The sequence below is a fragment of the Felis catus genome, chromosome D1, assembly GCF_018350175.1.
Source record: "Felis catus isolate Fca126 chromosome D1, F.catus_Fca126_mat1.0, whole genome shotgun sequence".
Classification (NCBI taxonomy): Eukaryota; Metazoa; Chordata; class Mammalia; order Carnivora; family Felidae; genus Felis; species Felis catus.
This window is the reverse complement of record NC_058377.1, coordinates 114257302-114278789: the sequence shown is the minus strand read 5'-3', so window position 1 is coordinate 114278789 and position 21488 is coordinate 114257302. Positions and strand designations below refer to the sequence as shown.

Sequence of the window (21488 nt, the reverse complement as noted above, 5' to 3'; positions counted from 1 at the left end):
TCTGCAGCTCCCTGACCTTGTCCTTTTCTTCTTGTTTTGAAAAGTCGCTGGTGGTTTATTTAAGAGAAACAGGAAGGAAATATGTTCCCCGAATGCCAGGGAGATGTTTTCCCTCAGCTTCTCAGCAAATCTTCTCCTTAAAAGGCGACGTGTGTTCAGCCTCCTGGTGCACCACTGGGAGTGGCCAATGCCACGCAGGGCCACAGCGTCCCGGGGACAGGGCGGGACAGACCCCCCCGACCGGAGCTCCGAGCCCTGCCTGAGCAGGCCAAGGCTGGAGCACAGGCGTGAAGGTCTCTGTCTCTCTCCCACACACACACTTGCAGTGAGCACTTCAGGGGTCCCTGCCCAGGGGACTGTGGGGTGGGGCTGTTCACTGGGGACAAGTGTGGACATGCGCTTCACAGGGCCCTGTGGTCCCCTGGCCTGGGAGAGCGAGGCTCCCACCCTTCCCCAGAATGTGTCGAGGGACACCGGGTCCTGGAGGGTTCAGGGAGCCCAGGAGCTCTGCTGCTGCCCTCAGATGCCCCAGCAGGTCGTGGGAAGGGCCGTTTCACTCCCTGCCCCCTGCCCTTCTCCTGACCTAGTCTCTGCTACTGAGTCACATGCCATGCCACCCTGTCAGAAAGCCTTGCGTCACCTGGAAGATCTCCTGTGCCCAGAGCGCCAGGCACGAGGGCCCAGCCCACGGGAGGCATTTCAACCCGTGCAGCTCTGCTCCGGCCACCCCCACCCCCACCACCGAACATCCACCTGCTGGGCACATTCTCCACCCTGCGTCTAGGCCCCACCTGACCCTAACCCCTCGCCTGTGCTCTACGCGCACACCTGCCCGCGCCTCACGCTGACTCACCCGGCTACGACCACAGATGCCGGGCCTCGATCCCCGGGTCTAGAGGGTCCTATGATCACACGTGTAGGGATGGGGCAAGAGCCAGTTGTCTGAGCACCTCCCTGCCCTGCCATTTAGGAGCCATGTCACCAAGTGACTCGAGGACCGCGCATCAGAAGCAGACACGGGAGGAGCAGCAGGAACCAGTGTGGTGCAGGAAGTCGTTGGGGTCACACACAGGCCCGCTCGTGGACACTGCCTTAGGAAGGGTGTGGCGCCCTCATGCTGACGAGTCCATTTCTAGGGGGGCCTGGGAGCCCCTGTGGGCCGAGTCGTGGAGGGCCAGGCAGGCAGCCCCGGGAGGATGTGGGCCGTGACCCGCGTGGTCAGAAGGCCTCGGCCTCCTCGCCCTTCTCACCTGCTGCTGTCTGAACCCGTTCCCCTGCAACAAACAGGCAGATGCAGAGCAGGCCCGCCAAGCTCCACCTCTCCAAGCCGGTTCCCCCTGGTTTCACTGTCCTCGCCACCCAGGGCTGGCCTGGGACCCCTGGACCGAGTCCTCTTCCCCTCAGTGCCACGAGCAGACAGCAGACAGCAGACAATGGGCTCTGACCCAAAGGGCGCAGCACGAAGGCACAAGCGTGTCTGGGGCTCGTCTGGGGACCCGCAGGGCCTCCGTGCCGGCAGGGCCTGTGCAGGAGGGGCCCACAAGCCCAGCCACGACAGGTCCCTCCCGCCCCAAGTTGTGTCCCGTCCACTGCCAAGACCCTTGGCCCCTCTGGCCAACAAGTGGCCCCGCCAGCCCCACTCCTCTGCCGCCAACAGCAGCAGGCGCAAGATTTCAGAAAACACCTCGTGGCCTTCGAGGTAGAACAGGCTGCTACATGTGACACCGTGCTGGTACCTGTCCTCTGTCCCTATGGCCACATCGGTGGAGAAAACGAGACCCTGTGCTCCCCACCCCACGGGCACTGGGCTCTGGAGCCGGCTCTGTCTGGCCAAGGCCCAGGGGTCTGCCCAGGGACCACACGGCTGGGTTCCTCCTCTCTGGCTCTCCCCCCTACTGCTCGCCGGGACGCCCACAGCTACAGTGAAAGTCTGAGGCCCTGGCACGGAGCTGCACTGAAGGGACCAGAAGGCGGACACAGGCTTCGGCTCGCCACAGGGCCTGCCGGGACCTCGGGAAGAGTATGGCCACAGGCACAGGCAGAGAGCCCCCGACGGAACCCTGCACGTTGCTCCGGGTCCAGCGGCTGCGCTCCGAGGCTGGTCATCCATTTGGGAGGGGCCCAGGCCCTACGGAGCACGTCTTCCCGGTGTCTCCTCACCCCAGTGGGTGCCTGCCCGCCAGCCTCACCGTGCACCCTCCACTACTCCTGGCACCTGTGGAGTGTCCTGGGATGACCTGTCCCCCCTCTGCAGGAGTCCCCATACTCCACACGTGTCCCTCTGCCCACATGCTTGGCCTAGCACACTTCCTTTCCAATGTCACACCGCTGGTGCCACCGGGAAGGCTCCCGAGGTTGTTCTGTGTAGCCTGGCAATGACATGTAATCCATCCATGGGGTGATGCCTGCCCAACAGGCTGGGAGGCATCTGTCAGCCACAGGAGAGGAGTCTGCCCTAGGGACACGGACACACCGTGAGGAAGCCCCAGCTGCCCAAGAACACCTGGGGCTGGATTTGAGGGGACACTGGGTGTCCCATGCCAATGCGACCAGCAGTCAGCTCAACAACGCACAGGGCCGGCCCCCACGGGCAGACGCGGTAATGCCCTGGCTGCCCGGCCACACCCGAAAGGAGCAACAGGCAGCTGTGAGGTTTGAACACGGGAGGCCTCCTCAAGCCCTCAGCCATGCTGGGGCAAGGGGCTGGTGGTACCCGGGCACAGAGCAGCGCCCGGCGAGGGGAGAGAGCCAGGGGAAGAAGGGCAGGACAGAGGGAGACCCCTTCTTTCCTCAGAGTCCTGCTCAGCCTACTGTGCCCCAGTCTGGCCCCCGAAGCGCTCACTGGACGCTGGTACCCTGAGACAGCTAAGGATGTGGCTGGGAGGAGGCAGGGCAGGTGTAGGAAGCGACCCCTGTGGGAAGTCAAGGGAAGCATGGAGACCCTGGAGGAAGGGACACGATGACCAAGGCAGCCCCGTCTAGAGGCAGCCTCCCGGGATGCAGGCCAAAGGTCTGGGGGTGGGGGAGCAGGATCACGAGGAACCTGTGGGTGTGTGAACGGTGGACCTGCGGCATGTAGAGGCCCCCAGGAAGTGCTGCACGGACACAGACGGTGCTGATGGCGGTCTGGGAAAGCAGGGGCGCATGGAGAGAGCAGCACAAGTGGGTGCTGACCGCCCTGGGCCCAGCCTGCCGCCCGCCACGGCAGCCTCGTGCAGGAGGGAGGCACACGGGCTCAGAGGCTCAGCTCCCGGGAGCAGGCTTGACAGACGCTGCCACCTGGGGCGGCATGCTGGGGGAAGCAAGGGCAGCCTCCGGGCCGAGGGCACAGGAACGCACCGACCTCCTTCCTGGGATGGCGGTAAGGGTGCAGGCTCGGCAGGGACGTCACTGACAGCCCTGTCACCCCACACGGCCAGGGCACACACGGGCCCGCGACCAGGGCCAGACACACAGAGGACCTTCCTCCCACAAGCCCCTCAACCCCGGGACAGTGAAAGTACTGGGGCTCAGCAGCACTGCCTACCCTCAAGACTGTGACGTGGCGGGCCTGGCGTGGGGCCCGAAAACCACCGTGACGTGTGGAGACGCCCCTCCTGAATCGCGTCCTTGCTGGTCTTCACTGGCCCTGGGGCCCCTGTAACCCCCTTCCTGTCACCGAGCCTTGGAAACCAAAAGCTGGGAAGACCCAGCTTGGGATGGGACCCCCGAGTCCCCACAGGCCACGGCCAGCCTGAGGCTGCCGAGAGGGACCCGCAGGGCGTCTCCCTCCTCGGTTTAACTGCCCGGCGGTCCGCACCCCCGAACAGAGCAAGCTTTCACGAGCCTTCGTATCCCCTACAGAACAAGAGACCCACTGAGAGGGGAAAAGCCACGGCAGACTGAGAAAAGCACGCAGACACCCCGGACCCAGCGTCCACGTGCGCCCGGTGCCCGAGTGCTGTCTGAGCCACGGTGTGGCCACTGCTCAGAGTTCAACGTTAACTCTTGCTACTCTGTGAAGTGAGTGCTCTTCCTCTAATCTGGCTGAGTCGTCACCTCTACTGTGAGGTCCTCCCAGACCCACCTCCCCCTGCCGTGAGAATGGCTCGGCCTCCAGTCTGCCACAAGTGCACGCAGAGACTCCGCAGAGTCGGTCTTGCCTCTTGTCTTCTGTGGAGCCCACCTCAGCATTCGGCCCTCACCATGGCACGCACGTGGGCACCCGCGTGGTCCCTGCACAAGGCCAGGGACGGGCGCTGCTCCGGATCTGAGCCAAACTTCTGGAGGAGAGCACCCATAACCTGGCCACGTTTCCAAATCTCACACCTTAATGTGACAGAAGGACAGCTTTGGGCAGCTAACGGGCTGGATCTCTGGTTTCTACTTGTAACTCGCCGGGGTCCTCCCTGTGCGGCACGCTCGTGACCCGCTGTGGAAGAGGGGGGTGGAAAGCAGAGGTGCCCACGGAAGGTCGGATCGGTCACTCCGCGATGACCACCAGCAGTCACACCCTCACCCAAGAGGCCTGCTTAGTTTAGTTACAGCTAAAGACAGAACAGAAAAGCAAGAGGCACTCGCTTTGAGTTTTAAAAGTTATGACCCACTGAAGTCTCAGGCAAAGGTAAGACGATTACACTGAAGATTTGAGTCTCGACTGTGACACGTTCTGGGCACGGACTCTGGCTGTGCTCCTAACCCCTGAGAGCACAGAACAGCCCATCTCTGGGGGTCAGGAAGGCCACTGCTGCTCACTGGCCCTCCTGGCCGCTCCGGCCCGCTCCCGGCCCCAGGCTCTCTCACACAGCAGGCCGCACCTGCTCTACCCAACGCCCGAAACAGACCTACTCTGACGCAGACACGCACTGCACTGGCTTTCTCTAAACCCTTCTGCAGGTCAGAAAAATAAATTTAAACAGCTCGCAAAACTGGCTTTTCTGGCAACACCCCCCCCACACACAGCGGAGAGCGTGGCCCACGTCAGGTCTCTGGACAAGGCCACTCATGGACGGGCTCCGGTCACCCTGCCTACGGCCAACAGGCAGGACACCCTACCGGGGGTGAAGCACCTGTCCGGCAGGCTCGGGAGGGGGCAAGGCAGGACTTCCATGGTCACAAATGTGGTTAACCACCAAGAGGGAGGTGGGTCACTGCTGGGCCCCCTGTCCTCATCCAGATCCTCCGGGGCCACTCTGTCAAGTGAGTGAGCTGCCTCCCACAAGCAGCAGGAAGCGCAGGCATTTAGGGAAGACTGGACTCCAAACAAAGTTCCCGACCAGATCCAGCTGGCCGCCCCACGCCCTGCCAGCGGCTGCCTGCCACCGGCACTTTAGCGGACGATTACCACCACTGCTCCGCAGGCTGAACCCTGGGATATGGACTGGGGACGGTCAGACCACCCCCACTGGCCCGTCCCGTTCACCTGAGCACTTTGCCGACTGCCTGAAGCACCATTTTGCAGCTGAGTCCAGTTTTGGGGGGCTGGCTGAGCAGAGCTCGGTCTGCGGGGAGACTGCTGTGGTCTCCAAGCATGATGGGGCAGTGCAGACACGGGGAGGGAAAGCAGGAGCAGGGCACTGGCACGGGACAGCCGCGCCCTCCTCGCTCTCTCCTCCCTCCCTCCCTCCCTCCCTCCCTCCCTCCCGGAGGCCAGCCAATGAGGACGCGCAGGGAGAGAAAGGAGGACTCTGGCCTGGTAGAAAGGAACAGCTGCTCCTTTTACAGGCGAAGGCTGGCCAAGTCTGGTTGAGTGAGGGAGTGTCTCGATGGCCTTTTCAAAGTGGCGCCTTGCGGGCGCTGTGTGGGGCAAGGCCACTGCTGCGGGGAGGGGCACAGCCCTTGGGAGGACCCATCAGCGAGGCCCCAGGGTGGCACCGCATGGCCCTTCAGACAAAGAGCAGGCAGAAGGTCTGCCCCATGTGCTCCTGGGGCCCACACACAGCCCCTGCCTGACCCCAGCCCAGCTGAGACAAGAAACCGGTGGAGGCATGGCTTGGGGCAGGGGTGGGGGTGGGGGGACAGGCTGACCGCACACCTGCAGAGCATGGGCACAAGCCTGTGGCGCAGCGACACTCACACAGCCTTGGAAAGATAAAGCTGGCTGGCTTCCAGGGCATCCGGGGCACGCACCGAGCTCGCACTGGGCAGAGGCTGCTCCTGGAGGGCAGACCTGGATAGAAACATCCAGAACACCTTCCTAGGAGGGTGAAAGAAGCTGTGTGCCCAAGAACTTCTCTGTAGCTGTTGTATACGCAGGAGGCCACAAAGTACTGACAAATCAAACATCTGCTCAACCCTGGTTTCAGTTCCAACCACAGTGACAGTGACAGCCCTTCCCCGTGCCCGCTGACAAGCCCCAGCCAGCATGGAGCACAGCCACAGGTCTGCCAGGCCCCTGTACCCATACGCCCAGGCTCAGCTCTGCCCTCCGCCCACCAAGGCCACATCCCACAAAGGGCCCTGCCGACCTTCTCATCTGTCCAAGTTCAACCCAGTGGCAACTCGAAAACCACCAAGAGGACAGCTCAGTGACAGCGAAAGGCAACCTCTGCCCGGGCACAGCTGAGGACACCGCCAGCAGAGCTCCAGTCACCTGTGAGGCAGGGCAAAAAAAGCCTCTCCTGCCCTGGCAGGATGGCGTCCCCACTGCCACCCTGGGAGTCAGCATGACCTCAGGCACCACACTCATTTGCCGTCTGTCCAGGGTAGGGATGCCGACAGGACGGCCACGCAGCCCCGGGCAGGTGAGGGGTGGAGCCCCCGCGAAGGGATGACGCCATCTGCTCGGTCGGGGCCCCAGCAGGCTGGGCAGCTGAAACCAGCTCATCTTTCTCTATTCCCTGCCCTGTGTTAGAGCTGGTCATTTCTCCAAGAAGCCTTGGTCCCTTCCAATGGAGAAAACAAAAGCCCGAGATCTGGCTCTTGGGTGGCCCTTTCCTATCCTAGGTCCTCTCTGCTGACAGAGCAAAGTGTGTGTGCTCACCTACACACGTCTGTGTGCGTATTATGCTACACACGTGTTCATCCCGATGCCTCCAACTCTCGTCTGTCACCCGTGCATTACTCCAGCCTCCTCCCTGGCTTGTCTGTAAGCTCCCCCTGCAACAGTGAGACGACTCTGAGCAGCCACAGGTTATGAATCACTCTGTCAAAACCACAGCAGAAGGAGCTCCGTGCTGTGAAGGCAGCAAAGGGAACAGCCCGGCACCCCTGCTGAAGGTGCAGGAAAGCTCCGGGGCGCGGGGGAGGCTCAGCTGGTTGAGCATCTGGCTCTTGGTTTCGGCTCAGGTCATGATCTCACGGTTCGTGGGTTCGAGTCCCACATCAGCTCTACGCTGGCAGCATGGAGACTGCTTGGGATTCTCTCTCCCTGTCTCTGCCCCTGCCTGACTCTCATGGTCTCTCTCAAAATAAATAAATAAATAAAAATAAATAAATAAATAAATAAATAAATAAATAAATAAATAAATGCAAATGGGAAAAGCTTCATGGTCGAGTCCAATGAAAACAAGAAAATAAGAGAGAATAAGAAGCCCCCCGATGACAACCAGAACACCCCAGAAACACACACGCACAAAACAGCTGAAAACCGTAACCCAACAAATTAGACAACCTCAGAAACAAAGTGACTCAAAAAAAGGGAAGATGAGAGAGGCAAAAGAACTCAGAATAAGAACCAGAAATCAGAGCTTCTGACACACAGTGTAAACCAGAAGGAGCACAAAGCCAACAAGGCTGGAAGTGCAGGGCGGAAAGTTTTTTAAACAAAAGGCGAGTGAAGACACTCTCACTTCCATGGCAGCAGGGCTGGCCTCCTCGACGGCCACCAGCCACAAACTGGGTGAAATACACGAAGCAACTGTTCGGAGGCTGGACAACATGCCGTGCTGGCAGCCGGCAGCTCAGGACGGTGCCCCTGAGAGCAGGGGACCCACGGGTGAGCAGACATCAGTTACCTGCTGGAGGCCGGGGTGCGGAAAGGCTAAGCCCACGCAGGCCCTGCAGTCTTGGACGGAGGCAAGGCTTGAAGGTGGGGCTGTTGGGCTGCTGGAACGTGCAGGGTAGGGTACCAGAGGGGCTGGGCTGCCCAGAGAAGGGGCTCCAGACAGAAGGACAGAGCCAGGTAAGCCTTTGGCCAAGCACTCGGCTGAGGGCATGCGGGGCCTGGCAAAGAGCAGCTATGGGGAGCCGCAAACCAAAGGGGTGTTCTGGAAGGCTGCAAGGGCAGAAAACAGGCATCCTGCTCCCAAGTAGAGACGGAGGATGCTCCAGTGAGGCTCCATGGGGCCTCCACCCAAAGCCATGCCAGGAGCAAGGTTAGAGTAGCCTCAGAAGGAGGTTTCTCTAGACCTGCCCTAATAAAGCTTCACCAAGCCTCAAAAGGCTCCTGTTGAACCAACAGCACATGAACCGCATACTGGAATATGCACAGCATTCTTTAAGGAAGAACAACAAAACCCAGCTCTAATAACACTAGCCACCACAATGTCCAACACACACACACATACACGCAGAGACAGGTGAGGAAGTAAAAAATGTAACCCATAACCAGGAAAAATAACAGTCAACAGAAACAGACCCAGACACAACAAAGATGCATCATACATTCAATGATTCGAGGATTCACAGGAAAGGATGGACATAATGAGCACAAATATTAGGACTCTAATATTATAAATTGAAAAAAAGAACAAACAGAAATTTCTAGAACTGAAAAATAGAACATCCAGAATGAAATTTTATGGGGGGGGGGGGGGTGCCTGGGTGGCTCAGTTAAGCATCCTCTTGATTTCGGCTCAAGTTGTGACCTCAGGGTCAGTTGTGAGATCAAGCCCTGCGTTGGGCTCTGCGCTGGCAGAATGGAGCTGCCTGGGATTCTCTCTCTCTCTCCTGCTCTCTCCACTCCTCCCCCACTCATGTTTATGCTCCCTCTCTCTCAAAAATAAAATAAAATAAAAAATCTTAAAAAAACTTTTTTATGGGATAGACTTAACAACAAATTAAACAGTGAAAAAGAAAAGATTACAATAAAAATATAACTTATTAAAGTTTGTAGAATACAGGTAAAAAGCCAGGCTTAGGGAAAACTTATAAGTTTCAATAAGTTATAATATGTCAAGAGGTACATATTAAACCCAAAGCAAGTAGAAAAGAAGGACATAACAATAATAGAAGTCTATGAAACAGAAAACAAGGAAAAAAAAACCCACAAAGGTAACTTTCAGAAGCTTAAGAAAATGGATCAATTCCTCAGCCAGACTGATCCAAAAAGGGGACAGAGCGTGAGGGAGGGCGTGAGGGTGCAAACTGCCAAAGTTAGAGGTGAAATAGGTGTTGTTAAAGATCCCAGACACTGCGAGGACCAGGGACCGCAGTGAACAATTGTGTGCCGACAGAAATGAAACAGGCAAGTTCTTTACAAACACAAGTTACCCAAACTGACAGAAGAACAAATATATTCGACTTTATGATTAAAAATTTGATTAAAAAATTCAAAAAACCTTTCTACAAGGAAATGCCAAAAGCAGATGGCTACGAGTGAATTCAACTAAATCCACAGAAGAAATAACGCCATTCTTACACACACTTCCTCAGAAAATAGCTGAGGAAACACCTCACAGCTAATTCAGCGAGGCCAAAATGCAAACATCACAAGAAAAATTACAGAGCAGTATCCTCCTTGAACACAGATGCAAAACTCCCTAAGAAAATATTAGCAAAATGAACCCAGCGATATGTAAACGGAGTAACAGAGCGTAACCAAGAGAGGTTCATCACCTAAGCTTAGCCGACATCTGAAAATCAATGTAATTCACCACATTAACAGATTAAAGGGGGAAAAAGTGATCATCTCAATTACATGATCATTCTCATGTACAGGTAGAAACAGTACCCGGCAAAATGTTCACATAAGCCCTCAGCAAACCAGGACTAGAAGGGGATGTTTTCAACTGGAGAAGGGCGCCTACAGAAATATCTAAATATGAAGATCAAATATCCAGCTGAAAAAGTCTAAACATCTTGCGGGTAAGATTGAGACCCAGGCAGCGATGTTCACTCAGTACTGCTACTCAGCACTGCGTGGATGGTCTCAGCTGGTGCAATGAGGCCAAACAAGAAATGAAAGGTATAAATACTAGAATGGAAAAGAACATCTTGCTTGGGAAATAAGACGGTTGTATATACACAAAGTTCTAGGAACCTGCAAAAAAAGTCTGCTACAGCTGAAAAATAAATTTAGCAACATCACACGATACAAGGTCAATATATAAAAATTCACTTTAGGGGCGCCTGGGTGGCGCAGTCGGTGAAGCGTCCGACTTCAGCCAGGTCACGATCTCGCGGTCCGTGAGTTCGAGCCCCGCGTCGGGCTCTGGGCTGACCGCTCAGAGCCTGGAGCCTGTTTCCGATTCTGTGTCTCCCTCTCTCTCTGCCCCTCCCCCGTTCATGCTCTGTCTCTCTCTGTCCCAAAAATAAATAAACGTTGAAAAAAAAAAATTCACTTTATTCCGATATACTAAGACCACACAAATGGAAAATGCAAGTTAGAAAACTGTTATTTACAACAGAATCTGTAAAGTTTAGAAATAGATTTAACTAAAGTGTACAGAGCCTCTTGCTACCAAGCACAAAGCGTTGCTGAGAAAAATTAAACACATAAACAAACGAGAACATCTATCCTCAACCTAGATTAGAAGCCTCGATGCTGTTAGGATGTCAATTTTCCCACCTGAACACAGATTCAGCACAAGCCTATTACCATCCCAGCAGAATGTGTTTGTAGAAATTGACAGGGTGATTCTGAAACGTATATGGAAATGTAAAATGGCTTACAATAATGAAATCATTCTTGCAAGAAAAGGAATCAAGTTGGGGGACTCACTAATTTCAAGACTTACTTTAAAGCTATAGTATTCAAGAAACTGTGTTACTAACAACACAAACAGATATTTAAAAAAAGAATAAACGTGGTCAATTGGACTTTAACAAAGATGTCAAGGCAATTCTACGGAAAAGGAAAGTCTTTTCAATAAACACTGCTGCAAAAAGTAAACACCTATTAAAAAACAAAAACGAAAATCCTCAACCCTACCTCACACCACGAACAACAGGCAACTCAGCACGAGCTGAAGACTGAAGTACGAAAGCAGAGTGACCGCACTTCTAACAGAGAGCTCAGGAGGAGTTCTGTACCACACTCAGAGCAGGCAAAAATGACTCAGGACACATGAAGCATTAATGATAAAAGAAAAAGTTGATCACATTTCATCAAAATTTAATTACCCCCCCACCTCCCACCGCCAAACACACTCCTTCCACTCAAAATACCGTTAAGAACAGGCAAGCCACAGATTGGGAGAAAACATTCGCAAACGTGTATCTGGCAAAAGACTGCTATCCGGACCATACACAGCAGTGCTACAACTCAATAACAAGACGACCCAGGGCTTAAAAAGGGCAAAAGACCAGCACACTTAACAAAGGAAGCTGTCTGAGTAGCAAACACAAAAGAAAGTGCTCAGCATCACTGGTCAGTAGGGAAAGGCACGTTAGATCCATTCCCAACGAGATCCCACCAGGCTGGCTAAAATTAAACACACGAACACCACCGAGGGTCGATATGAAGGCAGAGCGACCACAACTCTGATTCCCTGCTGGTGAGAACAGGACACAGCACAGCTCCTCGAGAAAACAGTCGGCAGTTCATCATAAAGTGAAATGTGTCATCTATGCTATGAACCGGTAAGTCCGTGCCTAAGTATTTATCGAAGAGAAACAAAACACACATCTATCTACATAAAGGCACACAGAATGTTCACAGCGGCATGGCTCGCAATAGCCAAACACCGGGAACAACCCCAAAGTCCATCAACAGGAGAACAGGTTGGTTATGGTAAATGCACATAGTGAATACCACTCAGCAAGCAAACACATCCACATGCTAAGCCTCACAGGCATCACACTGGGGAAAAAAATGCCAGGAAGAGAACATAGGCACCCTACAGTTGCATTTATATGAAGTTCTAGAAACGGTGAAGTTAATCTTTGTTGCAAATAAATCAGGATAGCGGTCGCGTCTTGGGAGGGGGCGTAGCAGGGAAATGGTGAGAAGTGGCTGGGAAGTACAGGACGGAACCTTCTGGGTTTGAGGGTGTAAGCTACAGGGGTATTCACATCTGTCAAGACTCACTTAACTGCACGCTTAAGACCTGTGCATGATACTGTCTATAATTTAGACACCAATTTTTCAAAAAACTAAAAATTGTTACAAAGGAAGACAGAAGAAGCATTTTAGTGAAAGCGGTGGGTAAACTTAAAGGAACAAAGACCTGGATCCACATGGCGAAGAGGCACATGTCGAACCAGAGCCACCCGCACCGAGGCGTCACGGCCCCGTCACCAGACTCACAACGTGGAAAGGCTCCTTCCACAGAAAGACCAGCTTACATGCAGGGGAAACTGTGTTTGCTTCAGACTCCAACAACAACGCTTTACGTCAGAAGGCCGCTGTGACAGACGGAATGTTGGCGTCGCCCCCAAATCCCTACACTGAGGCCCTACCCGCTGATGGGATGATGTCCGGACATGCGGCCTCTGGGAGGTGATCAGGGGTAGATGAGATGGTGAGGGTGGGCTCCATGATGGGATTAGTGCCCTTAGAAGGAGAGAAAGACATCTCCCCCCAGCCTCCCAACACCCAAATCACCCGGGACCTTGATGTCAGACTCCAGAAGCGTGAGACTAAAGGTCTGCTGTCTGAGCCGCCCGCCTGTGGTGTTCTGTTCTGGCTGCCGGAGTGAAGACAGCTACGGTATGCTCAAAGATGCACAAGGTGAGAAAACGTGAGCCAGAGACTTTATATCCATCCATCCATCCAGTCTTTCAAGTGTGAGTTCTCAACTGGGGGCAATACTGCCCTGCGGAGCATCTGGCAATATCTGAAGATGTGGGTAGAGGACAGGTCTGCGGCTCCACACCCCACAGCCAACAGGGCCGCCCCTCTGCCCCCCGAGAATCACCCAGCCACACACGTCAACAGTGTGGAGGTGGACGAACCTGGGTGAAGGCTCCAGACAAGCTGCAAACGAGCTCACGCCCCACGGCACCCACGAGGCCTCTCTGCACTTAACGTCACTGCTTCTCAAGCGGCTCCCAGACCGGCATCAGCAGCATCACCTGGGAGCCTGCCCAAAATGCCAGTTCTCAGGCCCACGCAGCCCAACCAGCCTGGACGCTCTGCTGTGAAGCCAGCACGTGGGTGTGAACATGCTCTCCGGGAGACTGGGACACAAGCGAAGTGCTAACAAGGACGTCCGTGGGGCGGCCCTGTGAGCACCAAGGGTATTCTATCTTGAGAACCAACACTGAGCCAACAACTGAACAGCAGACATCACTCCAAATCACGGGGTATAGGAGGAAGCGGAGTGGGCAGAAGCTTCTAGCTAATATGACGTTTCTCACTTCTCACGTGAGGGGACCAAAGGGCAACAGCCAAAAGATGATAGGATAGGACTGGAGGCTTTATAAAGTAACTGCTAGAAAAACATCAATATTTCTAAACAATCTTCTTTTTTACTGTGACAAAATACACATTAAAAAGTACCATCTCCACCGACTCTTAAGCATGCAGCTCAGGGGCACTAAGCACGTTCATACAGTTGTGTGGCCGTCCCCACCCCCCCATCTCTAGAACTTTCCATCTTCCCAAACGGAAGCTCTGTCCCTGTGAAACACGGACCCCCAGCCTCTCCCCCAGCCCCAGCGCCCACCGTCCACTCTCTGTCTCCGGGAATCTGGAGACTCCAGGGACCTCGTGTGAGTGGATCACACGTGAGCATCACGTCCCCCGGGTCCATCCACGTGGTGGCAGGTGGCAGAACATCCGTCCTCATCAGGGCCAAGCGACAGTCCAGGGAGCGGACGGACTACGTCCGCCCACTCGTCCGTCAGTGGACACGGGGTCACTTCCGTGTTTCAGCTGTTGTGAACGTGGGTGTGCAAATACCCACTCGAGTCCCTGCTCTCAGTTCTTTGGGTAAATACCTGGAAGAGGAACTAGGGGTCACACGCTCGTTCTAGCTGCAGTATTTGGAGGAACCGCCACGCTGTCCTCCGCGGCAGCTGCACCGGCTCATGCCGACAGGGCCCGAGGGTCCGTCCTCCGCTTCCTCGGCACACGCGTGGTCCCTGTTTTCTGTGTTCCTCTTGTTGGTGTGGTTGGCATGGGACGGGCACAAGGGTGTGGGATGGCGGAGAAAGGGCCTCGTGGTGTGGGGACACAGGTGGAGGTGAGGCCCTGAACCTGGACCTGAAGTAGCCGTAAGAACTCGTGTGCTCCACACTCACACCTTTTCTGCCTCTGTCCACTGCAAAGGCCAAGAAAACGTAACTGGCTCAGAAGCGGAAAGCACACCTGATGTCCAGACCGTGGCCTCCGCACGTGCGTGCCCCTGCAGTGGCCAGGTGGGCTCCTGCACACGGACTCCAGGGCTGCACCTTTCTGTCATGGCAAAGGGCTGCAGCTGAGGTTGGTAGGGTCACTGTCACTGTGACTGTGGACGAGCCGGAAGAGATTCCCTGGCCGAGGATGGGGCAATTTAAGCGTACAGGACGACAACCCAATGGTCTGAAACGCAAAAGTGTTTAAACCTTCATCTAACGATACTTTTTACCAAAACACCTGGTTGTTTACCTTCGGAAATGGCAAAAACACAAATCTGCATGTTGAAAGACAGTCAATTAAAGGAAGGATTGAGTATTTATCCTGCTTCTCAAGCTGCCCAGTTAGTTAGAAGAGGAGAAGGTTTTCTTTACAGAAGTATTCCATCTAACCGACCAGGAAGGATGCAGAGATACAGCCTTTGTGCAACGCCTAACAAAGCAGCGATTCTGGGCGGCCAGTGGTCACGAGGGCCACACACCAGTCACAACAGCCAGAGTGCAAGCCTCCTACTGGAAGCCCACCACCACTGACAGCGAGTCTTGCCCCCACATAAGAAGAACACGACCCAACTAGTGTCTCAGGAGAGCCGACAGCTTACGGGACACACAGAGGAACATGCTAGGCTGGACCACAAGGACGGCTGGGTGACACCACAGGAGAAGCTGCCTGGTTTCATCAGTGTGACCGCAGGGGGTAGAAGAAGGAGCAGCGCCTGTGGACTGAGGACTCGCTGAATAAAGTCTGTGGCCTGGTGAACAGCACTGTGCCAACGTCACCCCCTTACACCCCAGTGGTGTGCAATGTCACCACTTAGGGCTGGCTGAAGTGGACACTGGATTCTCTGTGATGTTTTTGCAATTTTTTGTGAGTTTTTATTTCGAGATATAAAGTTAAAAAAGAGAAAGTTATAAAACCTGTCAACCAACCACGATGCATGGACTTTCTTTGAATCCAAACACTAAAAAAACAGTTGTAAGAAACTGGAGAAAACATGAACACAGACCGGATGTTTGACGTTACTACGGATTGCTGCTCTGACATGGTAACGAAATGTCCTCTGTGCAAGGAAAAGCGGCCCTACCCTTCGTGCGCACACGAAGACACTTACAGACCAAATGTCACGACGTCCAGAATTTGTTTCAGAACAGCTTGGGCAATGGGGTGAAGAAAAGGGAACGGCAAGATTAGGGTCACACTGGATGTAAGTTCAGAAACGGAGCTTCGGACTCACGTGCCTGCTGAAACCTCACCCTTAACAACACACTCCTATAAAATCCGGCCATGAATCCGGCCCCCCGCCAAGAGACGGGCCTCCCCGTGAACACCTGGTGGCAGCTCCCCTCTTTCAGTGCGCTGAGGCTCCCTCGGAACGGCCAGCATGGCCCAGGCGTGGTCACGCCTGGTCAAGCCCCGGGCAGCAGGGCGTTATAACACGACACACACTGACGTTATGCATGGCCCACGTGCGTGTAAACTGGCACTCTGAGAAGTCAGGTCCACGGCGACGTCCCCGGAAAAACCAACGGCAGCAGCCCACTCTGTCAGGTGGGGAGCAGGGCGGACCGGGGGCACACAGGCGCGTGGCAGGGGTGAGGGCGTTCACCGGGCTCTTCGGGCATGGTCCACACTCAGCCAGGGGCACCATCAGCTTTCACAACAAATGGAAGCGAGAACCGTGCAGGGCGCATGCGTACTTGGAAAGCAAAGTCTGAGTTAGCGCAGCTAGTGGTGACTGGGGTGCCTCCTCCGGAACCGCCAGGCAAGGAGGGAGCCGGCGCTCTGCTGCCGAGACCACGGCCCATTTCCTCACACCCAGGCCCACCTCCGCTCGGCCTGGGTGGGGATGTGCACTCCTCCCAAGCTGCCCCTCTAACCTGCATGGGTGGCAGCTCAAGTCTTGCTCTTCTCGTGTGCAGCCAGGAGCTTCTGGAAACCCACCGTTCCCGACTTGCTCAGGGGCTCTGTGGGTGGTCCTGTGCCGGGGGGCAGGGTGGGACCCCGGCTGCCCTGCCTGGCCCAGTGGTCACAGGGTGGCTGGCCGGGATGTGGCTGCAAACTCAGCAGGACCAGTCAGGAGCAGCTGGCATGCACCCCTAAACACACTGCACCGGGCTTGCTACGGAAGGAGCAGACGGAAACGTTAAGGCCAAGGGCTGCCTTTCTCTGCCATCAAACGGCCCGTCGCTTTCATACGCTGAAGAAAGCAAGTCTGGGGAGATAAAAGTGATTTCAAACCTCACTCAGCTTTGCTACGTGTGCGCAGACTGAACTTCACAGGCACGTAAGGAGGGAGACGGCGTTACAGAGCAACCATGGGCGGCCAGTCTGAGCACGACCTCTAACCCGGAACGTCCTCAAAACAAAACTTCCAGTTGGGGCGTCCACTCTGGTCAAGGTGGGGTAACGGGGACCGGATTTTACCTGCTGCTTCAAACAACAGGACACTGGATAAAATATGTGACAGCTTTCAAGATCCTGGACACCAGACAACACGGCACAGTGACCCCGGGATGGGAGCAGACAAGGTAAGTCTGCATGCAGGGAGGGGCCCAGCAGACCCTGGGTTGAGGAGTCTCCGCCGGGGGGCTGGGGGCAGGGGACCCACAAGGACAGCGCTGCACAGATCTGCCGAGGGCCCCACCGGCCGGGATGGGTGGTGCGAGGGCACTAACTACCGAGGGGGGAGCGAGCCACCTGGGAAGGTTACAGGGACCATCCTTGGGGCTCATGCAGGGAAAAGGGGCACCCTGGCCAGAGTGGAGAAACGACTCATGGCATCAGATGCGATACTCGAGGACTTCAGCATCAGCGGGAGGAGAACCAGCTCCACGTGAGACCCTGCCAGAATCCCAGCAAACAAAGAACATACACAAGAACTAAAAAGGTTCAATCATTTCCCAACAGAGTCCAAGAAACACAGCTCAAGAATAGCTAGAAACATACAAAGACATCCAGCACCAAAAAAGGCAGAGCACATGTCGTCTTGTGTCTAGTTGGAAGCCTTCAAGGAAGGAGGAAAATGCAAGTCATTGTTAAGAGTCAAATAACTGATGGAAAAGGACCCCGAAATGGCCAGATGACAGAATGAGAAAACGTTAGAAGGTTGTCACAACGGAGTCCCGCCTGCTGCAGAAACTGGAGGAAACACTGAGCACGTCACGGAGACAGGGAAGGTTTCTTTTAAGATCCCAATTGAATTTCTGGACACGGAAATGAAAGGATAACACGGGCGATGACAAGTACTCTGGGTAGGATTAACGGCCAACCGAACACGGCCAGAGCAAAGAAGCAAAGATGCATGAACTTGAAGCTGCGACCACGGAGGCTATCCGAAATGAAACATGGGAAACAGACGATGACCCGAGCAGCGGGCCTCCTGCGAGCCCACGCCCCCCCTCCCCCCCAGGCAGCTGCTTGCGGACCCCTCTTAAAACACGTGTCTGACTAAGGGCTTGCATCCAGAATGCTTAATCGCCCCCTAAGACTCAACACGAACACAGACTCCGTAGAAAACGGGCAAAAGGTCTGAATAGTCGGCACTGAGAAGACCTGGAGGTCATGAGGAAGCGCGGACCGCAACCACGAGACCCCGCCTCCCTCCCTCACAAGGGCTCTCTGACCGACACTGCCAGCACCCAGTGCCGATGACGGGCTCGCTCTGGGGCTGTCACGCGCCGCTGGCACAAAGACAAGTGGCGTGGTGGCTGCAGAACACGGTCTGACGGTTTCTGAAGATGTTGAACGCACGTGTGTCGTACGACCCAGGCGACCCACCGAAGGGAAGGCGCGTGTCTGTACAAAGACCTGCACGCGCGTCCAGAGCAGCTTCATCCGTGTCGGCCGACATGTGAAAACAGCCCCCGTGGCCGCCAGCAGGAAAGCGGACCACTAAGCTGGGGCCGGTCGGCACCACGGGGCCCCGCCCGACTGCAGACAGGAGACACCGGATGCACGCAGCGTGCGGGGGCCTCACACTCTGCTGTCAGACTCCCTCCCGTAAACGGCCGGACAATTTCACTAACCCGTGACCACAGAGGCGTGCCAGCGGTCACCTGGAAGGGAGTGGGAAAGAAGTCACGCGGTACCTTTTGGAGGTGACGGGTGGGCTCACTTCCCTGACTGGGGAGAGGGCTCCGAGGCTCGCGCACGCGCACGCTAACACCCGCAGGGCTGGACCCTCTCAACAGGCGCGGCGTGTGTCGAGAACGGCTCCCGTCACGCGTCCTTGCTCCACCCGTCCCGAGGTCGCCTTAAGTTCCCCCTTCCAGCACGGCCCCTCTGGCATCCTCCCAGCCCCTACCCACACCCGTCCACCAGCGTGTCCTCGAGGCTCTATCTGCGGTCGGCGGGTCCACCCTGGCCGAAGCCCCCCGTCCCTCTCACTGCGGGACCGTGGTGGTTGACAAGTCTCCCTCCTCCCGCCTGTGCCCGCCCTCAGTCCGTTCCCCTGTCCCGGGATGCTGCCTGCGTGCTCACTCACTGGCACGTCTCGAAGCACCGCGTCACCCCAGGAAAGGGCTGCTGCGGCAGAAGGGCGTCCGCGGGCCACGGCGCCTGCCCGGGGCCGGGTTTCTCAGGAGAAAAATGCACTGTCCATCTGAAGTAAGCGGACTCCAGCTGAAGGCAGCAGCAGGCCCAGGGCCGGGCAGTGTGAGTGCCCGCGTCTCCTGCTGTGGGTCAAGCACCGTGACGCGGACCCAGCCCCCCACCCCTGCATCCAGCCGGCACACAGCTGCTCCCGCCTCCTCCAGGTGCTCTGCCAGGAGCCTGCCTCCTCCTCTCCCACCTCCTGCATGTTGCTTCTGACCCCAGTGCCTTACAGGACTGGAGCGACAGGGCCCTGGCACCCCAAGTGCCCAGCACACCGAGCCAACGTCATCCCAGTGTCTCCCGCCACAGCAGTCGGACCCCAGCCAGGCACCTGCGCACGCTTACCGCTCTCTCCTCCGTGGGAGGCCCAGGGCCGGGACAGAACAGTGACTCTGTCTACAAGCATGGCAGACGCCAGGAGGGAGTGAGGGTGCTGGGCGGGTGCCACTCCCCCAGCAACACACAGCTGTGGACGGAGCACCCATCCGGCCGGGCTGCACAGAACTGCGTTGTGACTCTACCCCACCCCCACCCCCGAGAACCGCCAGCTCAGGGGGCCAGGCTGTGTGCCACTTCCTCGGCGGTACACTCTGTACTTGGAGCGCACCTGGCACACTGAGGGCACAAAAAGAGTGTTGACAGGTGCGTAGGCCAGCCAGGAGTTAAACGAGGAAGAGAGGACGGAAAAATGTCTTTCTGGTGCGGTCATTCTGGAGAAGCCCCGCACGCCCTCAGGGCTCTGCCGTCTGGCCGCGGAAAACCCCAATCCCCGCCCCCCTGGCACACAGACACGTGCACACACGTTCCGCCTGCCACCAAGCTGAGGCCCCGCAGGCCACCGCGGACACCGGTCCTCCACTGGACTGCCACAGGGAGAAGGCCTGACATCCAGCCCTGGGAGAGTCCAGGGGTAAGCGGCGGCCACCGGGGGCTCCGTGGATCCCTTCAACTGCAGAGTGACCTGGACAGGAAAGCATGTGCGCTCCTTGCCAATGTGGGGAAGATGGCTTCACCCTTCACCCTCAACTGACCCGCTGGCTCCTGGGGGCATCTGACTTTGAAAAGTGAACACCGGTAATCCTGCCCTCCTGGCTCTCTCTCCAGAAGCCAACACCTATCACGGGCAGCGGACACGTGGCCGGGCCGAGGGTGCCCTGAGTGCCGAGCAGAGCGTGACGGCATGGTGGCCTTGGGCTTGCTGGGGTCCCCCCGACTCTCCCACACGCGCTATGCAGCCTCAGGCGGAGTGTTGCTCCGGAGAACGGGATTGCCTCTGCAGGGAGCCTGCGCAAGGAGCGTGCGTGGCTTACAGGTGGCGTGTGTGTGTGTTGTGAAAGAGAGAGGCGCTCTGCCCACACTCACAGGCTCTGCACCTCCCTGCCCTTCACTCGACACTCTGGGTGGGACAGGGAGCGAGCTCACCCAGCCCTGAGCACACACGAGCGTCCGACCCCGACAGGCTGTGAGGGAGGGTCCAGACGAGTGAGGCCCGAGGGATGAGGAAAAGAAGGGTCTGTGCAGGGAACAGCACACGCAGACCCCTGGGAAGGAGAGCTCCGGCCACCAGGAGAGCCGTGCAGGGTGGCTAAAGAGACAGGGCAGCGGGGCTGAGATCTGGACTGTGCCTGAGGCGTGTGGGAACCCCTGAAGGATCTGAGCGGGAGAGCGGTGATCAGAAGGCCTAACTCGTGTGGAGAAGGCGGGAGGGCCAGTCTGGGCTGGAGTGGCACGACTGGGCCGGGGTCATGGCGCCAGGACGAGAGAGGCAGAGGCTAACAGGGCTGCACCCGGCTGCCACAGAGTCGCCCAGACGTCCTGGATGAGCACCTGTGCTGGCACCGCCACCGCAGGCGACATCTGCTCATCACTGTGCAGAGGCATCAAACCCTCGCCTCGGCCCAATGACCCTGACAGGAGCCCCGTCCCAAAGCTCCCCCGGACGCCGGCCAGCTGGGCAAGGTCCCCAAGCACGAGGGTGCTTGCAGCCGGCAGGGCCTGGACACGGCCCAAAGGCGGGCGAGCCTCACACCACAGTGCAGGACCCGTCTCCAGACCACAGGTGCCCCGCGTACCTCCTCATACACAGGTGATCGCACGGCTGGCTCGAACTCCCAGCCAGGCTGTGGGGCACGGAGCACACCGGAGCCGCCTCCCCACCGTCCCGCCGCTCTCTGCACCCAGGGGGAGGAGGCAGCGTCTGACGGGCCTGGCCGGTGAGGACCTGGCCAGCACGTAGGAGCCGTTCCTCATAAGCCTCGTGCCTGGAGGGAGCATTTTCTGGAAGAACCCAGAATAGCTGCTGCCGACTTCAGCTCCACAAGAAGGAAGCACCTGCTTACCAGACCTTTTGGACAGGAGGTTCTCCCTCCTTCCTGGTTATCTAAGAACCTTGTAGGAAAGGAGGCGCCTCCCAGGCAGAGACAGGGGCTGGGTATTTCAGAAAACGTTTCTGCCTTGGACCTTGGTTCTATGCCCC

General features: G+C 56.7%; 1 protein-coding gene across 4 annotated transcripts in view; it reads right to left on the bottom strand.

Annotated features, from left to right (window-relative positions):
- Positions 1 to 21488, bottom strand: part of MOB2 (MOB kinase activator 2) — a 74844-nt gene that overhangs the window by 10860 nt on the left and 42496 nt on the right. Inside the window, exon 1 of one of the 4 annotated variants that reach the window (XM_023240205.2) lies at positions 6056 to 7194. The exons of 1 other annotated variant lie outside the window; for it this stretch is intronic. In XM_023240205.2, the coding sequence (XP_023095973.2) occupies positions 6056 to 6345 (290 nt within the window). In that variant the 5' untranslated portion in view covers positions 6346 to 7194. Of the gene's footprint in view, positions 1 to 853; positions 1508 to 5401; positions 5554 to 6055; positions 7195 to 21488 lie in introns of those variants that run through there. 2 more of the 4 variants (XM_019812861.3, XM_019812859.3) reach the window with 2 other exon arrangements.